This window comes from Diabrotica undecimpunctata, chromosome 7 (genome assembly GCF_040954645.1).
Source record: "Diabrotica undecimpunctata isolate CICGRU chromosome 7, icDiaUnde3, whole genome shotgun sequence".
Lineage (NCBI taxonomy): Eukaryota > Metazoa > Arthropoda > Insecta > Coleoptera > Chrysomelidae > Diabrotica > Diabrotica undecimpunctata.
Genome location: NC_092809.1, coordinates 24,334,766 through 24,358,082, shown reverse-complemented (window position 1 = coordinate 24,358,082; position 23,317 = coordinate 24,334,766). Strand labels below are relative to the sequence as shown.

Genomic DNA, 23,317 nt, shown 5'->3' with positions numbered 1-23,317 from the left:
ATCTTTCACCAACTTTGAACATGTCGATTATATATCGAGAGTATGAAAAAAAATGCACAGAAGACTTAAGAAAACCCCTCTCGCTGTTTATGTTTCGCAAAATTTTTAACACCAAGTTTAATTTGCAATTTCATGCACCACATAAAGATAATTGTCAAAGGTGTGACAGTCTTAATACTGAAATAAAATCATCTGATACTTTAGAACAGCGTAAATAGGATGCAAAAGTTGAAATGGATATACACTTAACTTAACTTAACTTTGACATAATTTATCACGAAAACTCCACTTTGTGGCTTAGTCACCTTTGCCTCTGAGCCACTCAAATATGATATTAGGGCTGAAAGTAATCCAACAAACAGTAAGTCACCAAAAATAGCGATATACTAAGCGAAAATTAAATATGCGGTAGCGGCATATTCCTAGAAGTATGTATTATGGAGATCTAAAAGATGTTAATGTATGACGAAAAGAAAAAACAATGAAATTATATAGATAACCAAAAAACAACAAAGTGTGAAAGATTGAGAAGGTGACACAAAACATAAAAGAGAATGAAGAAAATGAATGAAATTCGTGTAAAAATAGATCAAATTTCAAGAAAGTCAAAGATTGGAAAAACAGCATAAAATGCGAAACAAAACTGTTAATATAACAATGCTTAAAGTTTTACTCCGATAAGGGATCGAAGATAGGATAAAACAACAATAGAAATATTCTCCACTCTACTCCAGGTAAATATTAAATAATAAAAAAATATAATCTATTCCCAATTTAATAGCGCATATTATAAGTTTAAATCATTTTTAAATGAAAAATGTGCTTTTCGCGTTTAATATAAAGCTTACTACGACTAGATTTATTCAATGATGGTTCAATTGAATTCAATATTGGCGGAGATACAAAAATACACATAAAATTAGAAACATATTTTTGTGTAAATACAGATATAAAATATCCTGATAGATCCCCTGCATACAGATTTATTTATGAACAATAATGCACCGATTGACAAAAAAGTTAAAACATAATCCACTTCACTACACTCATTGATTATTGAACATGCATATTGCAAATTCAGTTAGTAACTTTATTTACAATGTTATAGTAAGATTACCGAAATCCGGATCTGCTGTTAATAATAGAAAAATGAAACACAACTGTAATTACCTTGAAAGTCATTTTGATGCACTTATATCTGTTGAACGTCGTGACTGAAACTGCTGTTATTGTTAAACATTTTTCCTTTTATAGAATTGGCCAAGCGTCGCGAATGTGCTGATTTCCAGAGGCGTCACTTCGTGAGTACTTCCACCGGTTTAAAAAGTTTCCAGTGCTTGATTTCATTTTGGGTTTTGTATTTGTAAACTCTTGGTGTAAAAAATATTTTGATTTGGCAATTAAAATTTTACAATCGTTACATGTGCAATAAACTACAGTAGATTAATTGAGGGGTTGAACAATAAAGACTACTATAAATATATTTAGTTATACATGTTATTAAGAATACCTTTATTATGCTAATGTTATGATGTACCTTCACGTACAAGTATAAATATTTTGACTAGAATAAATGGTTTCTATATTTAAGAAAGGAGATAGAAAACGATGCGAAAACTACAGAGGAATAAGCGTAATATCATCAATAGGAAGATTATATGGGAAGATACTGCGAGAAAAGATAGAGCAAGCGATAAAAGGCAAAATCGGTGAGGATCAGGCAGGCTTCACGGCAGGAAGATCATGCATAGACCACATATACACACCTGGAACAACTGTTGGAAAAGAAAAAAGCAAAAAATAGAGATATACACTTGGCATTTGTGGACATGAGAAAGGCGTATGACTCTGTACCAAGGTCAGAACTATTGGAGGCAATGTACAAATTAGAAATACAGACGGAACTCATAGAAGCTACAAAAGCTCTGTATAAAGAAAATAAAGTGTCCATTAAAATGGGAACAAGAATCATAGGAGACTTCACCACAACAAAAGGGCTCCTGCAGGGTTGTTCCACATCTCCAACCCTATTCAAAATATACTTAGAGAAAGCCTTGACTACATGGAAAAGAAAATGCGAAGGCATGGGAGTACCGGTACGGAACGAATACCTATATACGTTAAGCTTTGCAGACGATCAAGTAGTGATTGCACAAGACCAAGAAGACCTTAGCTACATAATGAAGAAACTACAAGAAGAATATACTAAGGCCGGCCTAGATATTAATCTGGCGAAAACAGAGTACCTATCTACAAATGAAGAAGACATAGAAGATCTACAGATTGATGACAACGTAACAATCAAAGCAAAGGATAAATTCAAATACCTGAGGTTTATAATCACGAAAAAGGCAACAACAGAAGAAGAAATTACATAAAGATTAGGACAAACAAGAACAGCAATCCGACAACTTAACTCAGTATGGTGGGATAGACACCTAAATATGAAGACAAAAACGCAGATTTATAAAACATTAGTGCGAAGTATTATGATATATGGGGCTAAAAATTGGATCATAAACAAGAAAAACAGCAGTAAGATAGTAGCAACAGAGATGGAATGCCTGCGAAGATGCTGCAGAGTAACAAGAATGGATAGGAGAAGTAATGACGAAATAAAGCAAAGAATATCAATAGAAACAGACATACTAACATATATAGAACAAAAAAGTCTAAAGTGGTATGGACATGTAAGAAGAACTAGCGACAGCAGATGGATAAAGAGAATAACTGAATGGAGCCCCATAGGAAGGAGGAAAAGAGGACGACCCCGAAAATCCTGGAGGAACGAAGTAGACGACGCCATGAGTAAGAGAGGCCTAAACGATGGAGAATGGAACAACAGAGAGAGATATGGAAACGGTTGAGCGAGGGAAGGCAGTGAATACTGTAGAATCCCTATATATATATATATATATATATATATATATATATATATATATATATATATATAAATGGTTTTTATCTTGCTGACAATGGTGTATTAAAGTATAAGTAGATATTGAGGTCTTTAAAACACAAGCTATTTTTCGAGCACGACGGCGCAGCCGGATGAATATACTTTGAAATCAATCATGTATTATTACTACAAAAAATTGAAATAAGAGCTAATAATGTAAAATGGTTGAATTTGTAATGTACATCTGTGTACCTTTCGTTGTTATGGAAATAATAAAAACAAAAATTAATTTGCAATCTATCATATAAGATTAATTATTATTACTGATTTTATAATGCTTAAAAATAAGTTTTACATCTTTCTTCTTCTTCCTCTTTATAAGCAAATCTGCTTGTTCATTGGCGGATTAATACCTCTAAGGAAGGTTGTTGTTATCCTTCTACTCCTTCATTCTGCTTATGTGGTTTGGTTGTATAAATGTATATGTAAATATAAGTTGTAAATAGTATATAGGCATAATCTTTTAATAAGGTTTGAAAAAAAAAACAAAAAAAAGTATACCACAAAATAAAATAAAAAAAATATAAAAGAATTAAGAAAATAGAAATAGAAAAAAAAAACAAACAAATAAATCCAAAAAAAAGAACAAAAAAGCAAAAAACAAAAAAAAAAAAACAAAAAAGCAACAAAAAAAAAAACAACAAAAAAAAACAAGAAAATAATAAAAGAATAAAAAACACAATAAAAATATATCAAAACAAAATTTATGTCTCCATAAAAATATTAGGTATATGTAGTACTAACATTGATAACTGATAACAAGAAAATTTTGACTATGAATCTGCAATCAATAATAATTAAAACTCAGTTGATTTAAACAATTAACACAAAGCTGCCAAAGCCATTTTTCAAAAAAAAAAAATATTATTTAATTTTTATGCGATTTTAATCTTTTTTTTGGTATAGGTATATTTTTTTGATATAATTCTTTTTTTATAATATTGTTCTGAAGCTATTTTCTTGTGGCATTGTGTGTGTTTATTGACGCTTCAATTTCCACTTCGGAAATCATTCTCAAAATACAAAATGGTTGAATTTGTAATGTACATCTGTGTACCTTTCGTTGTTATGGAAATAATAAAAACAAAAATTAATTTGCAATCTATCATATAAGATTAATTATTATTACTGATTTTATAATGCTTAAAAATAAGTTTTACATCTTTCTTCTTCTTCCTCTTTATAAGCAAATCTGCTTGTTCATTGGCGGATTAATACCTCTAAGGAAGGTTGTTGTTATCCTTCTACTCCTTCATTCTGCTTATGTGGTTTGGTTGTATAAATGTATATGTAAATATAAGTTGTAAATAGTATATAGGCATAATCTTTTAATAAGGTTTGAAAAAAAAAAACAAAAAAAAGTATACCACAAAATAAAATAAAAAAAATATAAAAGAATTAAGAAAATAGAAATAGAAAAAAAAACAAACAAATAAATCCAAAAAAAAGAACAAAAAAGCAAAAAACAAAAAAAAAAAACAAAAAAGCAACAAAAAAAAAACAACAAAAAAAAACAAGAAAATAATAAAAGAATAAAAAACACAATAAAAATATATCAAAACAAAATTTATGTCTCCATAAAAATATTAGGTATATGTAGTACTAACATTGATAACTGATAACAAGAAAATTTTGACTATGAATCTGCAATCAATAATAATTAAAACTCAGTTGATTTAAACAATTAACACAAAGCTGCCAAAGCCATTTTTCAAAAAAAAAAATACTATTTAATTTTTATGCGATTTTAATCTTTTTTTTGGTATAGGTATATTTTTTTGATATAATTCTTTTTTTATAATATTGTTCTGAAGCTATTTTTTTGTGGCATTGTGTGTGTTTATTGACGCTTCAATTTCCACTTCGGAAATCATTCTCAAAATACAAACATTAAAAAATTAAACAAATTGAAACGTCAATAATCTTACTTTAACCTTTAATTGTGGCCTATTCCCTCTTTTTTTTTGTTTTACATTATTTTTTTATTCTTTTTTTTTCTTTTTTTTTGTATTACATTTTTACAATTTTTGATTTTATTACCTAAGTCTATTTATAATCTGAATTTACAGAAAGTTATATGTTCGTAGACACATTTTTTCAGTTTTTTATGATACATTTACAATTTTTACTTTTATTACCTAAGACTATTTATAATTTAAATTTAAAGGACGGTATATATTCGTAGATACATTTTAACAACTGCTTATTTTTTGTAAAAATAATTGTATTTAAATTGACAGGTAAAGGACAATTTAACTCAATTAGCTTTTCATACATTATTTTGATACTTTGTCTGTACTGTCCACACTCCAATATGAGTAGCTGTAGATCTCCCATTCTATGACAGGAGCAATATGGGTTATCAGTGATATCTATACTGTTTGTATGTTGGAGTGAGCACGTGATTTGATCGTATTCTGTTTATTGTTTTTATAAGTAACCTGTTTGACTCATATTTAAACCACCTTCCAATGGGAATTAGTGGTTGGCAATTTCTTAAATTCATTCCCGTTGTACTTTGGTTGTATAAATGTTTGTAATTGTTTTTACTAATATTATCTATGTATGTTACTGGTAGAAGTATGTTGTTTATATCATGTCTAGTTAAAGCTGCAGATTTAGCTAATTTATCTCTTTCTTCATTTCCTAATATTCCAGAATTTCTTTTTACCCAACAAATAAATTTTAAACTACCCGAAGAAGTAATATTCTGCTTTTGCCTGTTAATTCTTTTAGTTTTTTTATACAAATGGAAGGTGTCGTGTCGTTGCTCCAGTTTCTCAATTTCTAAACAGGATTCTTGTAGCTCTCGGTCTTTTGCTATTTTATTTCTTTATGTATTTCATTGTATTTTTCTCTGTTATGGATTTGTACTGCCTATGAAAGTTCATTAGATCTGAGATGTCTTGTGTCATCCAGTTATTTTTAATTGTTCCCAGCAATCATATATATATATATATATATATATATATATATATATATATACACTCGCGATCATAAAATCCGGGTCACCTTGAAAATGTCAAGTTTCTGGAATATTTTTGCCTCTGGTACAGTAATAACCTTTTTTTTAGGCTAACGTATTTTTTATTTGTCATCAATGTTTGTTTTGAAAGAAAAAAAAACGGTTTTTTATTGTTTTTATTGAAAAAGCAGAAAACAAACCAAATTGTTGATAAAACAGGCATACGAAAAAAATGGAAAATACAGAACGTGGTAATATGTCAGTGAAATTTCAATGACTAATATCGTGTATTGACTAAACTTGCTCTAATGACCTCTTGCAGACGACGGGGCATACTCTCAATTTTTCTCCGGATTACATGTTGTGATATGTTATTCCACTTTCTCACTAACAGATTCTTAAGCTTCTGTTCGTTTTTAGGAGGAGATGTTAGGGGTTGAATACGTTTTTTCAAATCGTCCCAGATATGTTCGATGGGATTCAGGTCCGGAGACCTAGCTGGCCAGGGTAACCTCGTAATTCTAACCTCGTCCAAGTATTGCATACTAATCGTGGCAACGTGCGTTCGCGCGTTGTTCTGCATAAAAATGACGTTTTCTCCAAGCCTTGTCATGGTATGCATAACATGTTCTTCCAGAATCTCCGTAATGTCCCGTCGTGCAGTTAATGGCCCATTTTCAATAAAGGGTAACTCTGTGCGGAGGTCGGAAGATACACCTTCCCAAGCCATGACCGAGCCTCCACCAAATGGCATTCTTGGAGCAATGCAAGCTTGTGAAAATCATTCACCGGTTCTCCTCCAAACTCTTACACGTCCATCGGATCCAGTTAGGCAGAAACGGGATTCATCTGAGAATAACTCTTTGTTCCAATCGGTAATTTCCCAATGCGCGTATTGTCGAGCAAAAGCTAGTCATGCAACTCGATGCGCCAGGCGAAGTGGCGGTCCTGTAGCCATTACCCGAAAAAATAGTCCAAAAGAACGAAATCTTCTCCTAACTGTTGCAACGCTAACATTGCGATTTCGTACTTCCTGTAAACGATTTTGATGCATAATCGCGATTGAGGTCCGGTTTTGTAAAGCCTGAAACACAAGAAAAACACACAACAATTTGTGACGTTTCAACAACAGTCAAGGGTATTTTTGGCAAAAAATAAACAATAATAAACACTAATAATGGCACTAATAAACACTAATGGTGTCAATAATAAACGTTTGTTCGTTGCGTTTGAACAGAAAGTCGAATCACAAATGAGACATTTAAAACAAGCGGCAGTTACAGGTACCGTTCATTTTGGGAAGTGTGTGCTTTCCCGCGAAATCGGCACTATTGAAATTCTTTGTTGAAAGGAAACCGCTAAGCAGACAACAATTCCCAGAAACATGCATTAGTTTGTATTTATTTGTGTTATTATTATTTACAATAAAGCTTGTTAAAAATGAAATATCGGTGATTTTCAAGGTGACCCGGATTTTATGATCGCGAGTGTATATATATATATATATATATATATATATATATATATATATATATATATATATATATATATATATTGTTGGTATCTTCTAGTCTACTTTCGTGAAACTTGTTAATTTCTTGAAAAATCTTATTTAAAGTGTCTTGGAGTCCATCTGGTGATATTTTGGAGGTTTTCTGATTTTTATAAGTTCTCTTTAGCCTGACTGTGATTGTAGAGCACAGTAGAGTATGGTCTGATCGAATATCGGCACCTGGGTAAGACTTAACCGATTTTATGCAGTTTTTAAATTGTTTATTGACTGTTATAATAATTAATTTGATTTCTTACAATATTGTCTCCTCGATCACATGGAGGAACTTTCCGTTTAGTAGTTTAGTTTTATAGTATGTAGTTCCATTTAATTATTGGATTCCAAGAAAAAAAAGGAAAAAAATAAGATACATGTACAAAATCTAAATAAAAATAGTTTAATAAAACAAAGAATAATACCTAAACAAATATCCAGATTGATTTGTTATATTTCCCTTTTCTCTATTAATAGAGTTATTTTATAACTCGTTGCTCAAAAACTTGTTACGGTTTGTAACGGTAATTGTTTAAATAGTGTAGGTAATATTCGTTATTATTAATCTTTTAATATTTAACATTTTTTTAGAAGATCAGTAATGATAAACCTTTTAATTTGTGTTGGCCTAATTTTTTTTTATTCTGGCCATTACTGATAATGATCTTTCACTGCTTGCGTTGCTTATTGGAAGGGCTAAATAAATTATCAGAATTGGGTTTAAATTTGATAATATTGCAATATTATTTTCCTGAATGAATGACTACATGGATACAGGATAAATAATATTTTCTTTACTTATAAAAGTCCTAAATTGCAATACTTCATTTTTCAGTTCTGCTAGGTTTAAATCTTGTTCATATCATTTTAATTCCTCTATTGAAGAGTCTTTAACATCATTATCATAAAAAATTGTTTTGAATTTATTGTTAATAGTTTTATTTTAAAATCCAAGATCAAGAGTTAGACAGAACATCAGTATTAATGATCTCAACTTCGAAGTAGTAAAGGAGTTTAAATACCTGGGGTCGATAATCACAGCGGACAACTACATAGAAAAAGAGGTTACAGCAAGGATAGCTGCGGGAAATAGAGCATTATACTCCCTTTCAACATTATTAGGGTCGAAGCTGCTAAAAAGAAAATCTGAATTATCACTGTACAAGTCGATTATTCGCAAAATTATTACATATGGCAGTGAAACATGGACTCTCAACCAACGGGAAATCAATAAGCTTCTAGTATTTGAAAGAAAGGTTCTCATAATAATATTTGGCCCTCAAAGAGATGAATTTACAGGGGATTGGAGAAGACGCCGCAATGCTGAATTGATGACTCTGTATGAAACTGAAAACATAGTTAGACATATCAAGGCAAACCGAATAAGATGGGCGGGTCACGTGGTACGATCAGAGGATGGCAGTTAAAGGCGTTAGAGATGGCGTTAAAGACAGTGTTTTTTGAAAGACCAGATGGTAGAAGATCAGTCGGCCGACCGAGAAAAAGATGAAAGGATGATGTTGAAGCCGATTTATCTAGAATTGGGGTACAACAATGGGAAATAGAAGCGCAAAATCGTAGAAGATGGAGAGCGATAGTGAATGCGGTGAAGACTCACCCCCAGCTGTAAAGTAGGTGAAGAAGAAGAAGAAGAAGTTTTATATTTCCTCTTTTCTTTTCCTGATCTTTATGCAATCAGTAAAAAATCGCAAACAACTACAAAAATATTAGCTTTAAAATGTTGTTTGCCACTGAATCTTATTTCATGTTCTGGAATTTCATCATGAAATAGTTTTCGTATTTCTACCGTTTTTTATCATTAGTTATATGCAATATCTTTAACTTTTTCTGCTTGTTTTGAATAAATCTTACTCAATGAATCATATACTAAAACTACTGCATTTAGGTATTCGTCTTTTTGTTGAAGAGTCTTGTTTGAAGCATTTATTTTCTCTAAAATCTTTTTCTATATAGTAAATAATAGTACACACTCAAATGTCTCAAGTTTTTTTATGTGATTTGACAGCTTGACACATTTTTAATGGGTTTTCACCTTTATTTGAAGAAAAATGACAATGATTAATTTCTTCATAATTTAAAGATTTCGAGCAGACCACCTGGTGACATAAATAGGATTAATACTTACAATACTACATAAGTGTTTGCCCTTACAAATTTTTTTCTATTAATTCTACATTATTCTATACATAGTTTCTACCCATGTGTAGAACTTAATGAATGGTTGGCGCACGTTATGGGCAGAAAAAATATAATGTTTTATTCTGGATTGGAGTCCCTTATATTTACCTGACATATTTAACGCATTATCACAACGCTGTCTCCGACAGTTAGTGAGGGAGTTAATATGGTCACTGGAGTTTTCATACTCTGACAATTTTTTATTTATATTTTTCCAATCATGATAAGCACGGGAACGCTCGTCCAACTTTCGGTATAATTTAGACACGTTTCACCAATAATTATGAATATTACATTTCTGTTAAACACAAATTAATTAAAAAATTAAAAATGTTATTTTCGTGCCCCAAAAATTACGGGTTCTAGGCACAACGTGCCTAGGTTGCCTAGGCCTTAGTCCGCCCCTGTCTATAGTCTACGTTTTGGTAGACAAAACCATGATATAAATGATATATTTTCATATTTAAATATTAATATTTGGTCTGAGTTTTACAGGTTTGCCATAAGTAAACACCGTATGCTTCTATGCTTGGTTAATACATTAACAGGTGGCGTTAGGAGCAAATATAATAGTTTATTAAATTTGTTTAAGATATAAAAAATAAATAAATAACAAAATTACTTTATTTAATTTTAATTATATTATTTTAATTTTAAAAACACAAAAATCAAATATCAAATGATATTTGATAAATATTTTTATTTTGATTTTTGAAATATTTATTAATTTTTTAAAAATTTAAAAAATACAGAAACATATTATGAAGCTTCGGGCTAGTCAAACAGTACCGCCTACTGTACCACTTTTTTTTTAATGATGTTGGATAATGAGCTGAAGGTTGTATTAGATCTAGGAGTAAATTTGATAGCTAGCTGTAGGGCGTCGGGAGAATCCATTCTGCTGTAAATTGGTCTGAGGGGTACGTTTTCTTGGTCTATTTTTGGGACTCTGTAGACATATGATATCCTATTCTAGTCAAGTATTAGCGTTATTCTTTGGTAGTGTGTCAGGCACTTAAATTTGTGTAGTGTTTTGTCTTGAATTTTGTCTATGATTACAGTTGCGTTGCTCTTGTCAGCTGGTAATATTAGTATGGACTTATCTTCTTTTAAAGCTTTGAGTTTCTTTTTACTGACGTTTGCTTTTGATTTTGTGTTTTTTTTTAAAGTTCCCTTTTACCCAGTAATCTATACTCTTCCTTTTTTATTGGTAGTTCTTGACAGACTTTTTCAACAACACTTATATGTCTAGTTTAGAAACTGATGGGCATGTTAAGTAAAGTTGTAATTTTCATTACAACCAAATGTGGCTTAATCCCATATAAACATAATATTTCATTTCTAAATCTAGTGTTTATGTCGAATGACATAAAAAAAATTTTTTAAGGATTATTGGCAGCAACACCACAATGTTATTAAAAATATCTGCAAAATAGGACAATTTGATTTTTCATATAACAGAGTATCCTAAGATCTCAAATTCGAATGTAAGATAATAGATAGTGATAATTGCTATACCTATATCAGGAAACACGGGTAACATACTTTGAATATCTCTATGGCTATTTTTAAATGATAAAACGTCATAGCAACGCCAAGTTTCCTACTGACAAAACTCCTTTCTGCACATGACTACTCAGCGACCAAATTATGACATATCCGTCACGAAGGTGTCTGGTAATCCTATTGTTGTCAGTTTGGGAAACGTTATTGAGGCGTCATCAATTTTGGATATATATATATATATATATATATATATATATATATATATATATATATGTATATATATATATATATGTTATCATTGTGTCATTATATATATATATATATATGTTATCATTGTGTCATTATATATATATATATATATATATATATATATATATATATATATATATAATGACACAATGATAAATCCCGACAAAAACCAAGATTTGGATGCCAGTCACGTGAAGAAATAAAAAAATTGGTTTCGGAAAATGTCCCATTGAACACGCAGAGGTCCAGAAGCTCTATTTGGACCCAATTTGCGGAGTTCCTACGGGTGAGAAATTTTACGCTTGGAAGATAATAACGGAACTAGCAAAAATTCTCGAGGATTATGCCTTTAACATGAAAAAAGGCAATGGCGAAGACTATAAAGAGTCGTCGGTAAAGTCAATGTGCAATACTACAGCAAAAATGGTACAAGAAATATATTTTACGAAGTACGGTATAAAAATCGACCCTTTCACAGATATATCTTCCAAATGTGCAAGATTGGCCAGATATATCAAGCGCAGGCAGCTTCAAAGTGTTCAAGAAAACAGAAAACTCAGTTTAAAAGCATTATCCACCGAAGAACTATTAAAAACCATCCAAAACTACGATGAGGAAACCCCGATGGAGCACAAAAAGTTTTTCACCTTTGCTTATTTGAACTTGCTTGGAGAGGCAATGAGGCCATAAACTGAAAGATTCACTTTTCCAGAAGGAATTTGATGTTATGGGAGAATTTACGGTCCGAATTGAATACAACGGCATTTTTTCCAAAACAAATCAAGGCGGTTCAAAAAGTGTGGCAAGCAGCAAATGGCTGGTAAAAAATTCATCAAACGAAAATTTATGCCCAGTTAGATTATTTTTAAAATTAATGGAAAAAAGGGGACCAAAGATTTTATCAGACAGACTCTGTCTTACTGTTCACCCCAATTGGACGGATGCATCTTGGTTCAAAAACTGTCCACTTGGAATCAACACCGTATCTAAGTGGACAAAAATGTCAGCTGAAAAAATTGGGATAGACACAAAAAAACAAAATAGCAAACCATTCTCATCGATCTTCAGCTGTGTCACCTTGTTCAAGCAAGGTGGTTCTGAATATGAGTTAATTAAATTAATGGGTCACTTAAATGCAAGCTCTCTAAAACTATGTATATCTGCAGCTGGATTCCAATCACCACCAGAAGTTTATCGAAAATCTTAGGACAACTAATGAAGCTGGGCCTTCGAGTTCCCAAATGCTACAGGTCAATAATACACATAATCATGCTTTGGTAGAAGAGAATGGGCAAACTACTATAGTTTATAATAATTGTACATTTAATCTTCTTCTTCTTATGGCATCATAACCCTGGATGGGTCTTTGCCTGTCTGGCTATGTCCTTCCATTCAGATCTCTCTTGTGCCTTTCTTCTCCATTGTCTTATGTTCATTGTTTTCAGGTCGTCTTCCAGGTCATCCAACCATCTCGTTCTGGGCCTTCCTTTTTTTCGCCTTCCTATGGGCTTCCATTGTAACATTTTCTTTGTTGTTTTTGCATCGTTTTGTCTCTGCACATGTCCCAGCCATGACAGTCTTTGAATTTTCACAAATCTTACAATGTCATAACCTTCATTTAACTCATTAACCTCGTCGTTTCTCCTGATTCTCCATGTGCCATCTTCCTCTTGTACCGGGCCATATACTTTCCTCAGTATTTTTCTCTCGAATGTCCTGAGTTGGGCTTCATCTTTTTTCGTCATTACCCAAGTTTCACATCCATAGGTTACTACGAGTCTAATCAGTGTTCTGTAGATAATCATTTTGGTTCTTTTGTCTAATAATTTCGATGTCATCAATCTTTTATTAGCATAGTATGTACGATTCCCGCTGGAAATACGTGCATTAATTTCGCTACTTACGGAGTTCTTCTGATTGATTTCTGTGCCGAGATATGTAAAGGCATCCACTCGTTCGATAGTATAGTTGTCTTCTTCTTCTTAAGGTGCCATGCATTTCTGCGTAGGCGTCCACCGTACATCGTCTTGTCATAGTTGTCTATTGTGATATTATTTTCATTGTCAGTTATTCGTTTGACTGTCATATACTTCGTTTTTGCTTCGTTTATTTTGAGACCTCTTTTTCTTGCTTCAGGATCAATTTGTTTGAACACTTCCATTAGTCGTGGCTTATTCCTACTAATGATGGCTACATCGTCTGCATATGCAGTAATTTGTACTGATTTGGTGTTTATATGGCCAGTTATATTGGTTTTTCTGATGACTGCCTCAAGAACTAGGTTGAATAGCATGGTTGATAGGGCATCTCCCTGTCTTACTCCCATGTTGATGTTAAACATAGGAGTCAGTTCTCCATCTACTCTGACTGCGGCTTTTGAACCCTGCAACGTCATTTTTATGAGGCTGGTGTATTTTTTAGGTATACCTAGATTACAAAGGTCTTCCAGCATTCTGTCTCTTTTCACACTATCAAAAGCTTGTTTAAAGTCTATATACATATTATATAGGTCTATGTCGTATTCATAAGCTTTTTCTTTCTACATTGAGCCACTACAGAAATGCAATTGTACATTTAATATTGTTAACAAATAAAGATTATGTTTTGTTGATATGGTGAATTAATTGTCTCGTGAAATACTCTTGTCCAATATCATTCGGGAGAAAATTATTTACCAGCAAAATTTTCTTCTGGTTTTATTCAAGTTTCTTGCCTTTTGGCAATTTTCGCTTATGAAATTTTGACTGAAGTCATACGACTGACGTCTCGTGGTTTACCTGTCAAAATTTAATTCGCGAAAATTGCCAGGCAACAAACTTTCATCTATCTATCTATACAGCCATTGCTGTCCAATTTTGGACATAGGCCTCCTCTTTCTTCTTCCACGTCTCTCTATTGTAGGCAGTTTGTATCCACTTCGGCCCTGCGTATTTCTTCAAATTATCTGACCATCTCATTTGTGGCCTTCCTCTTTTTCGTTTGTAACTATATGGTCTCCAGTGTATAATCATCTTATTCCATCTGTCGTCTTTCTGTCTTATGGTATGTCCAGCGAACTTCCACTTAAGTTTTGCTATCTGCGTTAATACATCGGTCGGTTTTGTTTTGTTGCAGATCCAAGTATTTCTTTTCTTGTCTAATAGCCTGATGTTCAGCATTTGCCTTTCCATGGCTCTTTGGGTCTTTGCTATTTTTTCCATGTTTTCCTTTGTAAACGTCTAAGTTTGAGAACCGTAGCTGAGAACAGGAAGTATACATTGGTTGAAGACTATTGTTTTGAAATATTGGGGGTATTTTCTATTTTTTAGTATATAGGAAAGTTTTCCGAAGGATACGCAAGCCAACCCTATCCTTCTTTTTATTTCTCCGGTCTGATTTTCTTTATTTAATTTAACTAGTTGTTCCAAATATAAATATTCTTTTACTTGTTCTATAGTTGTTTATGCAATTGTAATTATTAATTCGCCTGGTTTGTTGGTCATAATTTTCGTTTTATTATAATTTATTTGTAGACCTATTTTTGTTGATTCGCTATTTAATTCATCCATCATATTTTGTAAATCTTCCCTTTTATCTGTTATTAATACAATGTCGTCTGCATATCTCAAGTGATTCAAGTATTGGCCATTTATGTTAATATCCCGTTTTTCCCATTGTAGTTTCCTCATAACGTCTTTCAAACCTTGATTTAATAGTTTGGGTGATATGGTGTCACCCTGTCTGACTCCTCGCCGTATCTTAATGGGCTCCGTTTGTTCAACTATTTTGATGGATGTTGTTGCTTGATCATATATATTGGAAATTAAGTCCGTATATCTATAGTCTATTCTCCCATTTTGTAAAGACTTCTTTACTGCCCAATGTTCCACCTTATCGAATGCTTTTTCAAAGTCTACAAATGCCATATACATTGGGATTTGATATTTGTTGGCCTTTTTAATTAATATTTTTATCGTAAGCAGATGGTCGCTTGTACTGAATCCTTTTCTAAAACCGGCTTGCTCTCTTGACTGATAATTATCTAACTTAGTTGTTAATCTGTTTGTTAGTAGTTTAGTTAACAGTTTGTACATTACATTCAGTAGCGTTATGGGTCTACAGTTTTTCAGATCCTTTCTATCGCCTTTCTTAAATAGTAATAGTGTTATTGCCTCGTTCCATGTGGTGGGTATTTGTTTTGTGCCACCCATTTTTTAGCATTTCCAGAGTTATTCCATCTTTCCCAGGAGATTTGTTATTCTTCATTTCTTTGAGTGCGTTTTTTATTTCATTTTTACTGATTTCTGGTTGTAGGTCAGAGTTAACGTTCTTTATTTTCAGTTGTAACTGATTACGGATTTCTTGGGTTGGTTTTTGTTCTGTTTTATAAAGATTTGTATAATATTCGTGCGTTATCTGTAAATTTTTTTAATAATTTTCTAAAATTCTACCATACAGTGTTAATAGTAGACAGAAATTCTTGCCAAGATTTTTTTCTACTTGCTTTTTGCATCGATATAATGAAATGCTGTGCTTTCTCTTAAGGTTTGGCAATTTTGTTGGATCTATGCTTTAAATAAGGGCCAATCGGCTTTCTTTAAGTTTCATTTGAGAGTCAGAAATGTAATATTATTCATGTTAGGATAGTGCTCACTACCATACCAAATGGGTATTACCTCCAATAAAAGCTTTGATGATAATACAGGGTCACACAATGATAAATCAATAGCTTATAAAGAAGCCATATGCATATTGTAACGGGTTGGTTGTCCATCGTTTAGTAACTTTAAGTTTTTTGAAGTAATTAAGTTTTTAAAAATTTGTGTAACAGTATCTGGAAAGTTCGGTTTGGACTTTTGTTTTTTGTTTGGCTTTGTCTTTTTATAGAGGTATATACTTTCGTGTTGTTATTATTAGGTTGTGATTCTGGTAGGTTTTGTGATTTGAATGAAATATTTGATAGTGAACTAGTTGAAAATGTAGGAGACGTACTGGAGTTATTAGCAGTTGGGTTTCTGTTGTAACAAATTTTTGAGTTATTTCATTATTTTCTCTTTCAGATATGTTAACGTTAGTAGATTGAGGTAGTTGGTTAGGATTTTTTGTATTGATTGATTCGGTAGTGCCATTTTCATCTTTATGTTTTTTGGTATTACATTTAAAATAATTTAGATTATCTAGGAAGAGATATATTCTGTAATAGGTATTATCGTGAAAAATGAGAATTGAATTTGGGATAGGAATATTAATTTTTAAGGCAATAATTACTTGAAGCCTAAAGCTTAATATTTGACACTATATTCAGATTCACTTTCAAGAAAGTTGTTTTGGAAATTTGGTAGATATTTGATATCCTAGTCGACTAGTAGGAGTAGTGAATCTTCTAATCTATATACAATTTTCTTGTATTGAAACGGACTTGTATCTCTGCGATTGTGTTGTTACCAAGATAATTGCATACTCTGTTAGAGATTCTGGACGCGTTAGTTTTTAAATTGCTATCCCTTTTTAATTTTAATTTTCTTCGTTTACTAGTTTTCGAGTGAAAGCCGCTACTGTTTTTGACAATTAGTTTGACTTATCGGCTTTTTTTAATAAAAATGGATCTTTTGTTGATATGATTTTATTGCGATATGTTTCAAATGGTTTTATGTAGATTGAATAAAAGCTGTACTTACACTTTTTCTTTTCTATAGTTAGCAAAACACTTTAATTACACTCTGTAAAAAATCTGTTTTCAATTTTTGGCATAAAACAACAAAAAATACTTTTTATTGGGAGCTGAAATTATTCGGAGTTTTCTTTAAACTTTTTTCATCTGATATGATAACTAAATAATTAAATAATTAAATTAAGAAACCTATATTGATAGCACATATTTAAATTAAAATTTACAATTTTTATTATAAGCTAAAAAATTTGTATGACCTTGAATACAATAATAAATTTTATAAAAGTACGGCCTTCTAAAATAGTACGCGTTTACAAATTTTTAATACGATTTTAAGGGTAGTCTTTGCAGATACTTATTTAATATTAATACCAATTTGTTAATTTAAATATTAAAGGTGTGACTTTTGCAACGACCTTGAAAGTAATCTTTTATAAGAATGACCCTTACTTGAGTGGCGTAACAAACTCCGTCAGGAACCCCCTGCAAAATTATAAATGGGGCCCCCTTTAAAAAATTACTTAATGCGACTTGTGTAACAAAAACTTATAATTATGTGTTAGTGGATTGATGCACTGTTTATAACAACTAACATTTTTCATCTTTATTGGTATAGAATAAAATAGAACAAAAATTAATAAATGATTACATCATTACATAATATTATTCTATGACATAAACAACTGTCTAAGTGCACTACTATCAGCGAATATATCTACAATTTTATTAATATCTATCTGATGGGCAACCTTATTTTCGATACTTATAAGCGCTAGAGAAGATAACCGTGCTTATGGCATTGTACCACGAAGATATGATTTTATTAATTTAAGTTTAGAAAAAGATCTCTCTGAACTAGCGGTCGTGACGGGTAAAGTTAAAAATAAGATTTAAGCATGACACACTTCTGGTATGAAAGCACTAGTGCAATGAAAATCTATGAGAATAATTTTGGCTGCATCATAAATAGAGTTTGCTAATTCGAATTGTGTCCTTATTGATTTTCTAACAAATTGCAGTTGCTCCAAAAACTCATCACGTAAATCTGAAGGGGTAAGCAGCAACTAATTTACTGGCTTCGGCAAAACATTCTGGATCCGGTTTGAAAAATATCCACTTCTAGGATCTAAGACTTTAAAATCGTCGTTTACTTTGTACATACTTAAAAACTTAGCCTCAATTTGTTGAATGACTACATTCAGATTTCCGAAAAACACGCCTACATCTTTCTTCAGGGTTTGAGATGCGTTGATCTTGTAATAATTCATCGAAATGCTTCTTAACTCTACCAAACCTTTTTAAAAGTGATTTTAAAAGTACAGGGCAAGCCACAATTAGTAGCAAAATCTTTGGATTCTTGTAAAAATGACGTATAGTTTTACCTAAGATTTGATAAAAATTCTTTACAGTTATGTAAAAGTACTGTTGCGCGTGAGAGATCCATATTTTTGGACTGCAAATGAGTGACAGCTAAATTTATAGATTCCAAAACTTTATTTTGTAAAATAGTTAGTAAGACAAATTCAAACTGTTCCATTTTACTTTTTAAATTATTAGCTGCCATTCTCTCCTCACGATCTGTGATAGTTATTATTATTGTTACGACTTTATTAATTCTAATTTATTATATTGTTCTTATTTTAATTTATAAAAAAACACGATAATTTATATCAATTTATTAAATCACTGTACAACAATTTATTTGACTAATTACATAATTTATCTATCGGACGTTACAATTTAAACGCGGCGCGCGATCTTCAGATATTAACTGTTTTCTTCCCAACAAAATTTCTCTTTTTATATAAAACTCCGTTAGTTTCGGAATCCCCTATAGCAGACATGCATTTACTCGAACATTGGGGAAGACCGGTTGTTGGTGGTGTTGACAAGAATAACGGGAACTCCATCGAATAGACTGGTATTTTGGCGAAGGCGCTCTTCGGCTAAAACTAGTTTTTCAAGTGCTTGGAACCCTCGAGTCGTGGATGAGTCATCATAATTCGGGTCTAGAGGTTTCTGGTAAACAAACGTCGAAATGACTAGAAAAAAGACAGAATTAGTCATAATATATTTACAGTTTTATAGGCCATGATATTTATTATCGTAACATTATTTTAGACAGTGTTTTTAAAATTGTTATGTAGTTCTGCTTTACACCAAGCACCGTTTGAAATCTGGATGACCACCTAGTCACCGATAACGTTTTTAGAGTAAGCGATTTTGGTTGAAAATTTTTTCTGCATTGTTAGCAAATGATCCCATCTTTTACTACTTTTGCCGAAAAAATTATAAATACTTTGTATGGTATCGTAATAATCGCGAAGTTCTAATATATTATTGCTTGCGTCCTGCAACATCAAATTTAAATTATGAGATGCACAATGGATGTATGCAGCTTGGGGTTGGACGGCTTTAATTTTCTTTTGCACTCCGGACTAATGGCCACTCATATTTGCTGCACCGTCATAACCCTGTCCGCGACACTTTGCAACTGATATACTATGTTCTTTTAAGAAAGATAAAATTAAATTTGAAATATCTTCTCCAGTTTGGCTACGTATATCACAGAAACCTAAGAATGATTCATTAATTTTTATATTACTAGGAACATTAGTAATTGGATCTCTTTCAATAGAAACGTACCTAATTAAGACTGATAATTGGTCTGTTTTAGAAATGTCCTGTATTGTATCTAATAATATAGAAAAAAATAATCTTTTTTAAATATTAATTATAAGAGAATCCCTAATTGAATTAATAATTCATTTTTAATATTTGGACTTAAATATCTTGTTGGATATTTAGGTTTTTGTATTAATTCGCTTAAGAAATTGTCGTATTTAGCCAATAAATTAACTATTCCTAAATTGTCACTATTTGCATCACTAACTATTTCCCTATGTCCTCTAAATGGTGTATTCATAAGCGCTAAATTTAAAATTATATCTACTATCCTAATTAAAATGTTTCTCCAAAAATATTTTTTTTTTCTAAATTCACTCTCCGTACAATACTCTAAATATAATACAAAATACAAAAAAAACTAAAACTAAACTAAAACTAAATTTATGATTGTCTCAAAAACGCAACATGGAAATGAAAGATTAATGATAGAGCACACCCAAATAGAAAAAGTAGAGACATATAAATATCTGGGAACCTGGGTTGATGACAAAAATGACCAAAGCAGAGAAATCAAAGTCCGAATTGAAACTGCAAGGCAAGCATTTGTGAAAATGAAGACAATGCTTACCAACAGAGACCTTCAGTTGCATCTCAGATTGAGGGCTCTAAGATGTTACATATTTTCTATCTTACTATACGGAATGGAAGCTTGGACATTGAAGAAACAACACATAAGGAAAATAGAAGCGTTCGAAATGTGGTGTTACAGAAGAATATTAAAAATTCAGTGGGTTCAAAGGATTACCAATGCTGAGGTACTACGACGTCTAAATAAGGAGTTAGAAATTATGAATAGCATAAAAAGAAGAAAACTAGAATATTTGGGTCACATAACCAGAGGAGAAAAATATGAGCTGCTGAGAATTATTATGCAAGGAAGGATCCAAGGAAGAAGAAGCATAGGAAGAAGACTCATCTCCTGGCTGAAGAACCTTAGAGAATGGTTTAACTGTAGTTCACTACAACTTTTCAGAGCAGCAGCCAACAAAGTGACCATAGCCGTTATGATATTAAACCTCCGATAGGAGATGGAACTTTAAGAAGAAGAAGACAATACTCTAAAGATTTGGTATTTTTTTTTTCATGTCATAAACAACCCAGGCGTGGAGGTGAATTAAAGATTTTTCATGAACCTTAATTTTTTTTGAAAGACCCTGCCAATCCTTTAATCCATGCGGAATTATATGACTGTGCTGTTCTATCGGCAAAAAGCCAGCTAGGCTCGCAATATGCAACATCGGTTTTTTGCGAGTGGCACAACCAGTAACGCGGTAATTCAGTTCCGCAGGAGATTTAAAACAATAAAAGTTTTCCGAAAAAGAACGGTTATTGGCATCTTTTGGGAATGACCCTTTAGGTTTAGATGGCCCCTGCTGTAGTATTTGTTTTTTTATAGCAAAATCTTCAATATTGTCATTATACAACCCCTTATCGAAACAGTGATAAACTTCATTAAAACTAAAAGCATTTTTTTAATTATTAGTCTATCTACACAAATAAAAATGAAAGGTTACCTGGAACTACGAGTACAATAAGCGTAATTAATCTGCTCGACGTCCAATTCTACTTCTGGGTTGTCATTTACATTTTGAGTAGGATTAGTAATATTGTTCCCTGACTAAGACCAACTGAATCTATTAATGCTTCACCAGCTTCACTAGGCTGCTGTTTTAATTCACCGGTTGTCACAAAAAATGAAGAAATTTTTGGTAGTTTTTGTTCTGATTTTTGAGCACGTAACTTTCGCCTTTCTGAACCACTTTTATATTCCCTCTTAGAACACATTCTGTCTCCTGCAGATATATTACAATAAGAACGTTATTATATATGTAAGTGTTATAATTTACTTATCCTTACCGTTTATCTGTTGAGAGATTGTCCAACGATAACAAAAGTCATCAATAATTGATAAATAAGTGCGTACCAAATTGATGCAACTAAACCGTAAACCAACACAAATAACACAAAATGCACAAAACCAAACAATGTAAGGATATAATACTACTGCCGAATATCGTATCGAAATACTAAACGTAAACAGAAAACGCATTTCTAGATCTAAAAAAATATTGTTCTAAAATTCGCTAAATTGCAATTCTCAAACCCTTTATATATTATTTATAGTCGTCATCATAAAAGCTCGGAACACGGGAAAGGATTAAGTTTATGTTTATTTATGGGTGAAATATGTCTATTTAAAAATTTGCATTCTTAAATTTAAACGTACAGGTTTTATGTTAGTTAATGTTTTTATGTTTGTTTTTAAGATTTCCAGGCACTGCTTATAAAACATTGCGTGTGCGTGCGTAAAGTATTATAAAATAACACATTTTTACATATATTAGACGATAAGATGGGGCCCCTGATATATTGGGGCCCTCCCGCAAGCTTCATGCCGCGGGGGCCACTGTTACGCCTCTGCCTTACTTAGACCCCCTTTAGATTTTTCCGTTAGTCTTGTAAACTTTAATTTGAATATGAGCTATCAATATGGGTTTCAAATTTTATTAAAATCAGAATAAAACTAAAAAAAGGTATTTAAGGTCAAAATGGGTTCCAAATAAATTTGGCCCACCGTGTAGAATACCATGTAGTATTTTTTATAATAGGCTATTTTTAAACTCTCGGTTAAATTGGAACATGGAGATAAAATTAGAGATTTCCAAAAAAGAGATTAATATTATATAAAAAGTAATAATTAATTGAAAAGTTAACAGAATTTACGAATAACTTCATTTCTAAAATTTCTCCTAAAATCATCGAACGTAAAGTGTAATGATTGGAACGTGGGAGATAATTATTACATAAACTAAATATTATGTATAATCTTTAACGTAAGCTTAGTTATGTATCTTTGATATTCTTTAAAAAAATAAATTAATAGATATAACGTAAAATAATGAGCATTTCGATTTCAGTCAGGATTATTTAGTTTTTGTTATATTTTTTATTAAAATTGTTAGCTATATAATATATATATATATATATATATATATATATATATATATATATATATATATATATATATATATATATATATATATATATATATATATAATTTTTTGATGTCTTATATCTCCTAAACCTGTTGTCCCATTTAAGTGATTTTTTTAATATGTTATAACCTTATTTCTTGACAATATCTTTAAAATAATATGGTTGCTAAACAGGTAAATTTTCATTGTATACCGGATGTACGAATTAAACTGTGTTTTTTTCTTAAAGTTTGCATCACCCTATGGAATATTCTAGCATTTATAAAATATTGAAATCAAAACCTAACTATAGTCTCACGTTTTATCAATATTTTGTTTTTTGATTCATTCGCGTATGTTGGATAATACAAAAGTTAGGTAGTTTAACAACTAGCCATGTTTTTCATCAATACAGACGATTTAACTCACCAGCAAAATTAACCCCACCACCTTTATTATTGTTTTGTCTACATTACCTGCGACAGTTTGTTTCCTAAATTTGTGTCATCCAAGGATTTTTGACATATAGTCTGTATAGACATATAATCTGTTTCCGTGTTAATAACAATTCTTGAACAAT

At 31.5% G+C, this 23,317-nt stretch overlaps 1 protein-coding gene across 3 annotated transcripts in view; it reads right to left on the bottom strand.

The window, feature by feature from the left end:
- LOC140446211 (uncharacterized) overlaps positions 1 to 23,317 on the bottom strand; it is a 75,485-nt gene that overhangs the window by 32,193 nt on the left and 19,975 nt on the right. The window contains exon 1 of one of the 3 annotated variants that reach the window (XM_072538749.1): positions 1,171 to 1,216. The exons of the other annotated variants lie outside the window; for them this stretch is intronic. Within the exon in view, the coding sequence (XP_072394850.1) occupies positions 1,171 to 1,182 (12 nt within the window). The 5' untranslated portion in view covers positions 1,183 to 1,216. Of the gene's footprint in view, positions 1 to 1,170; positions 1,217 to 23,317 lie in introns of those variants that run through there. 3 annotated transcript variants of the gene reach the window in all.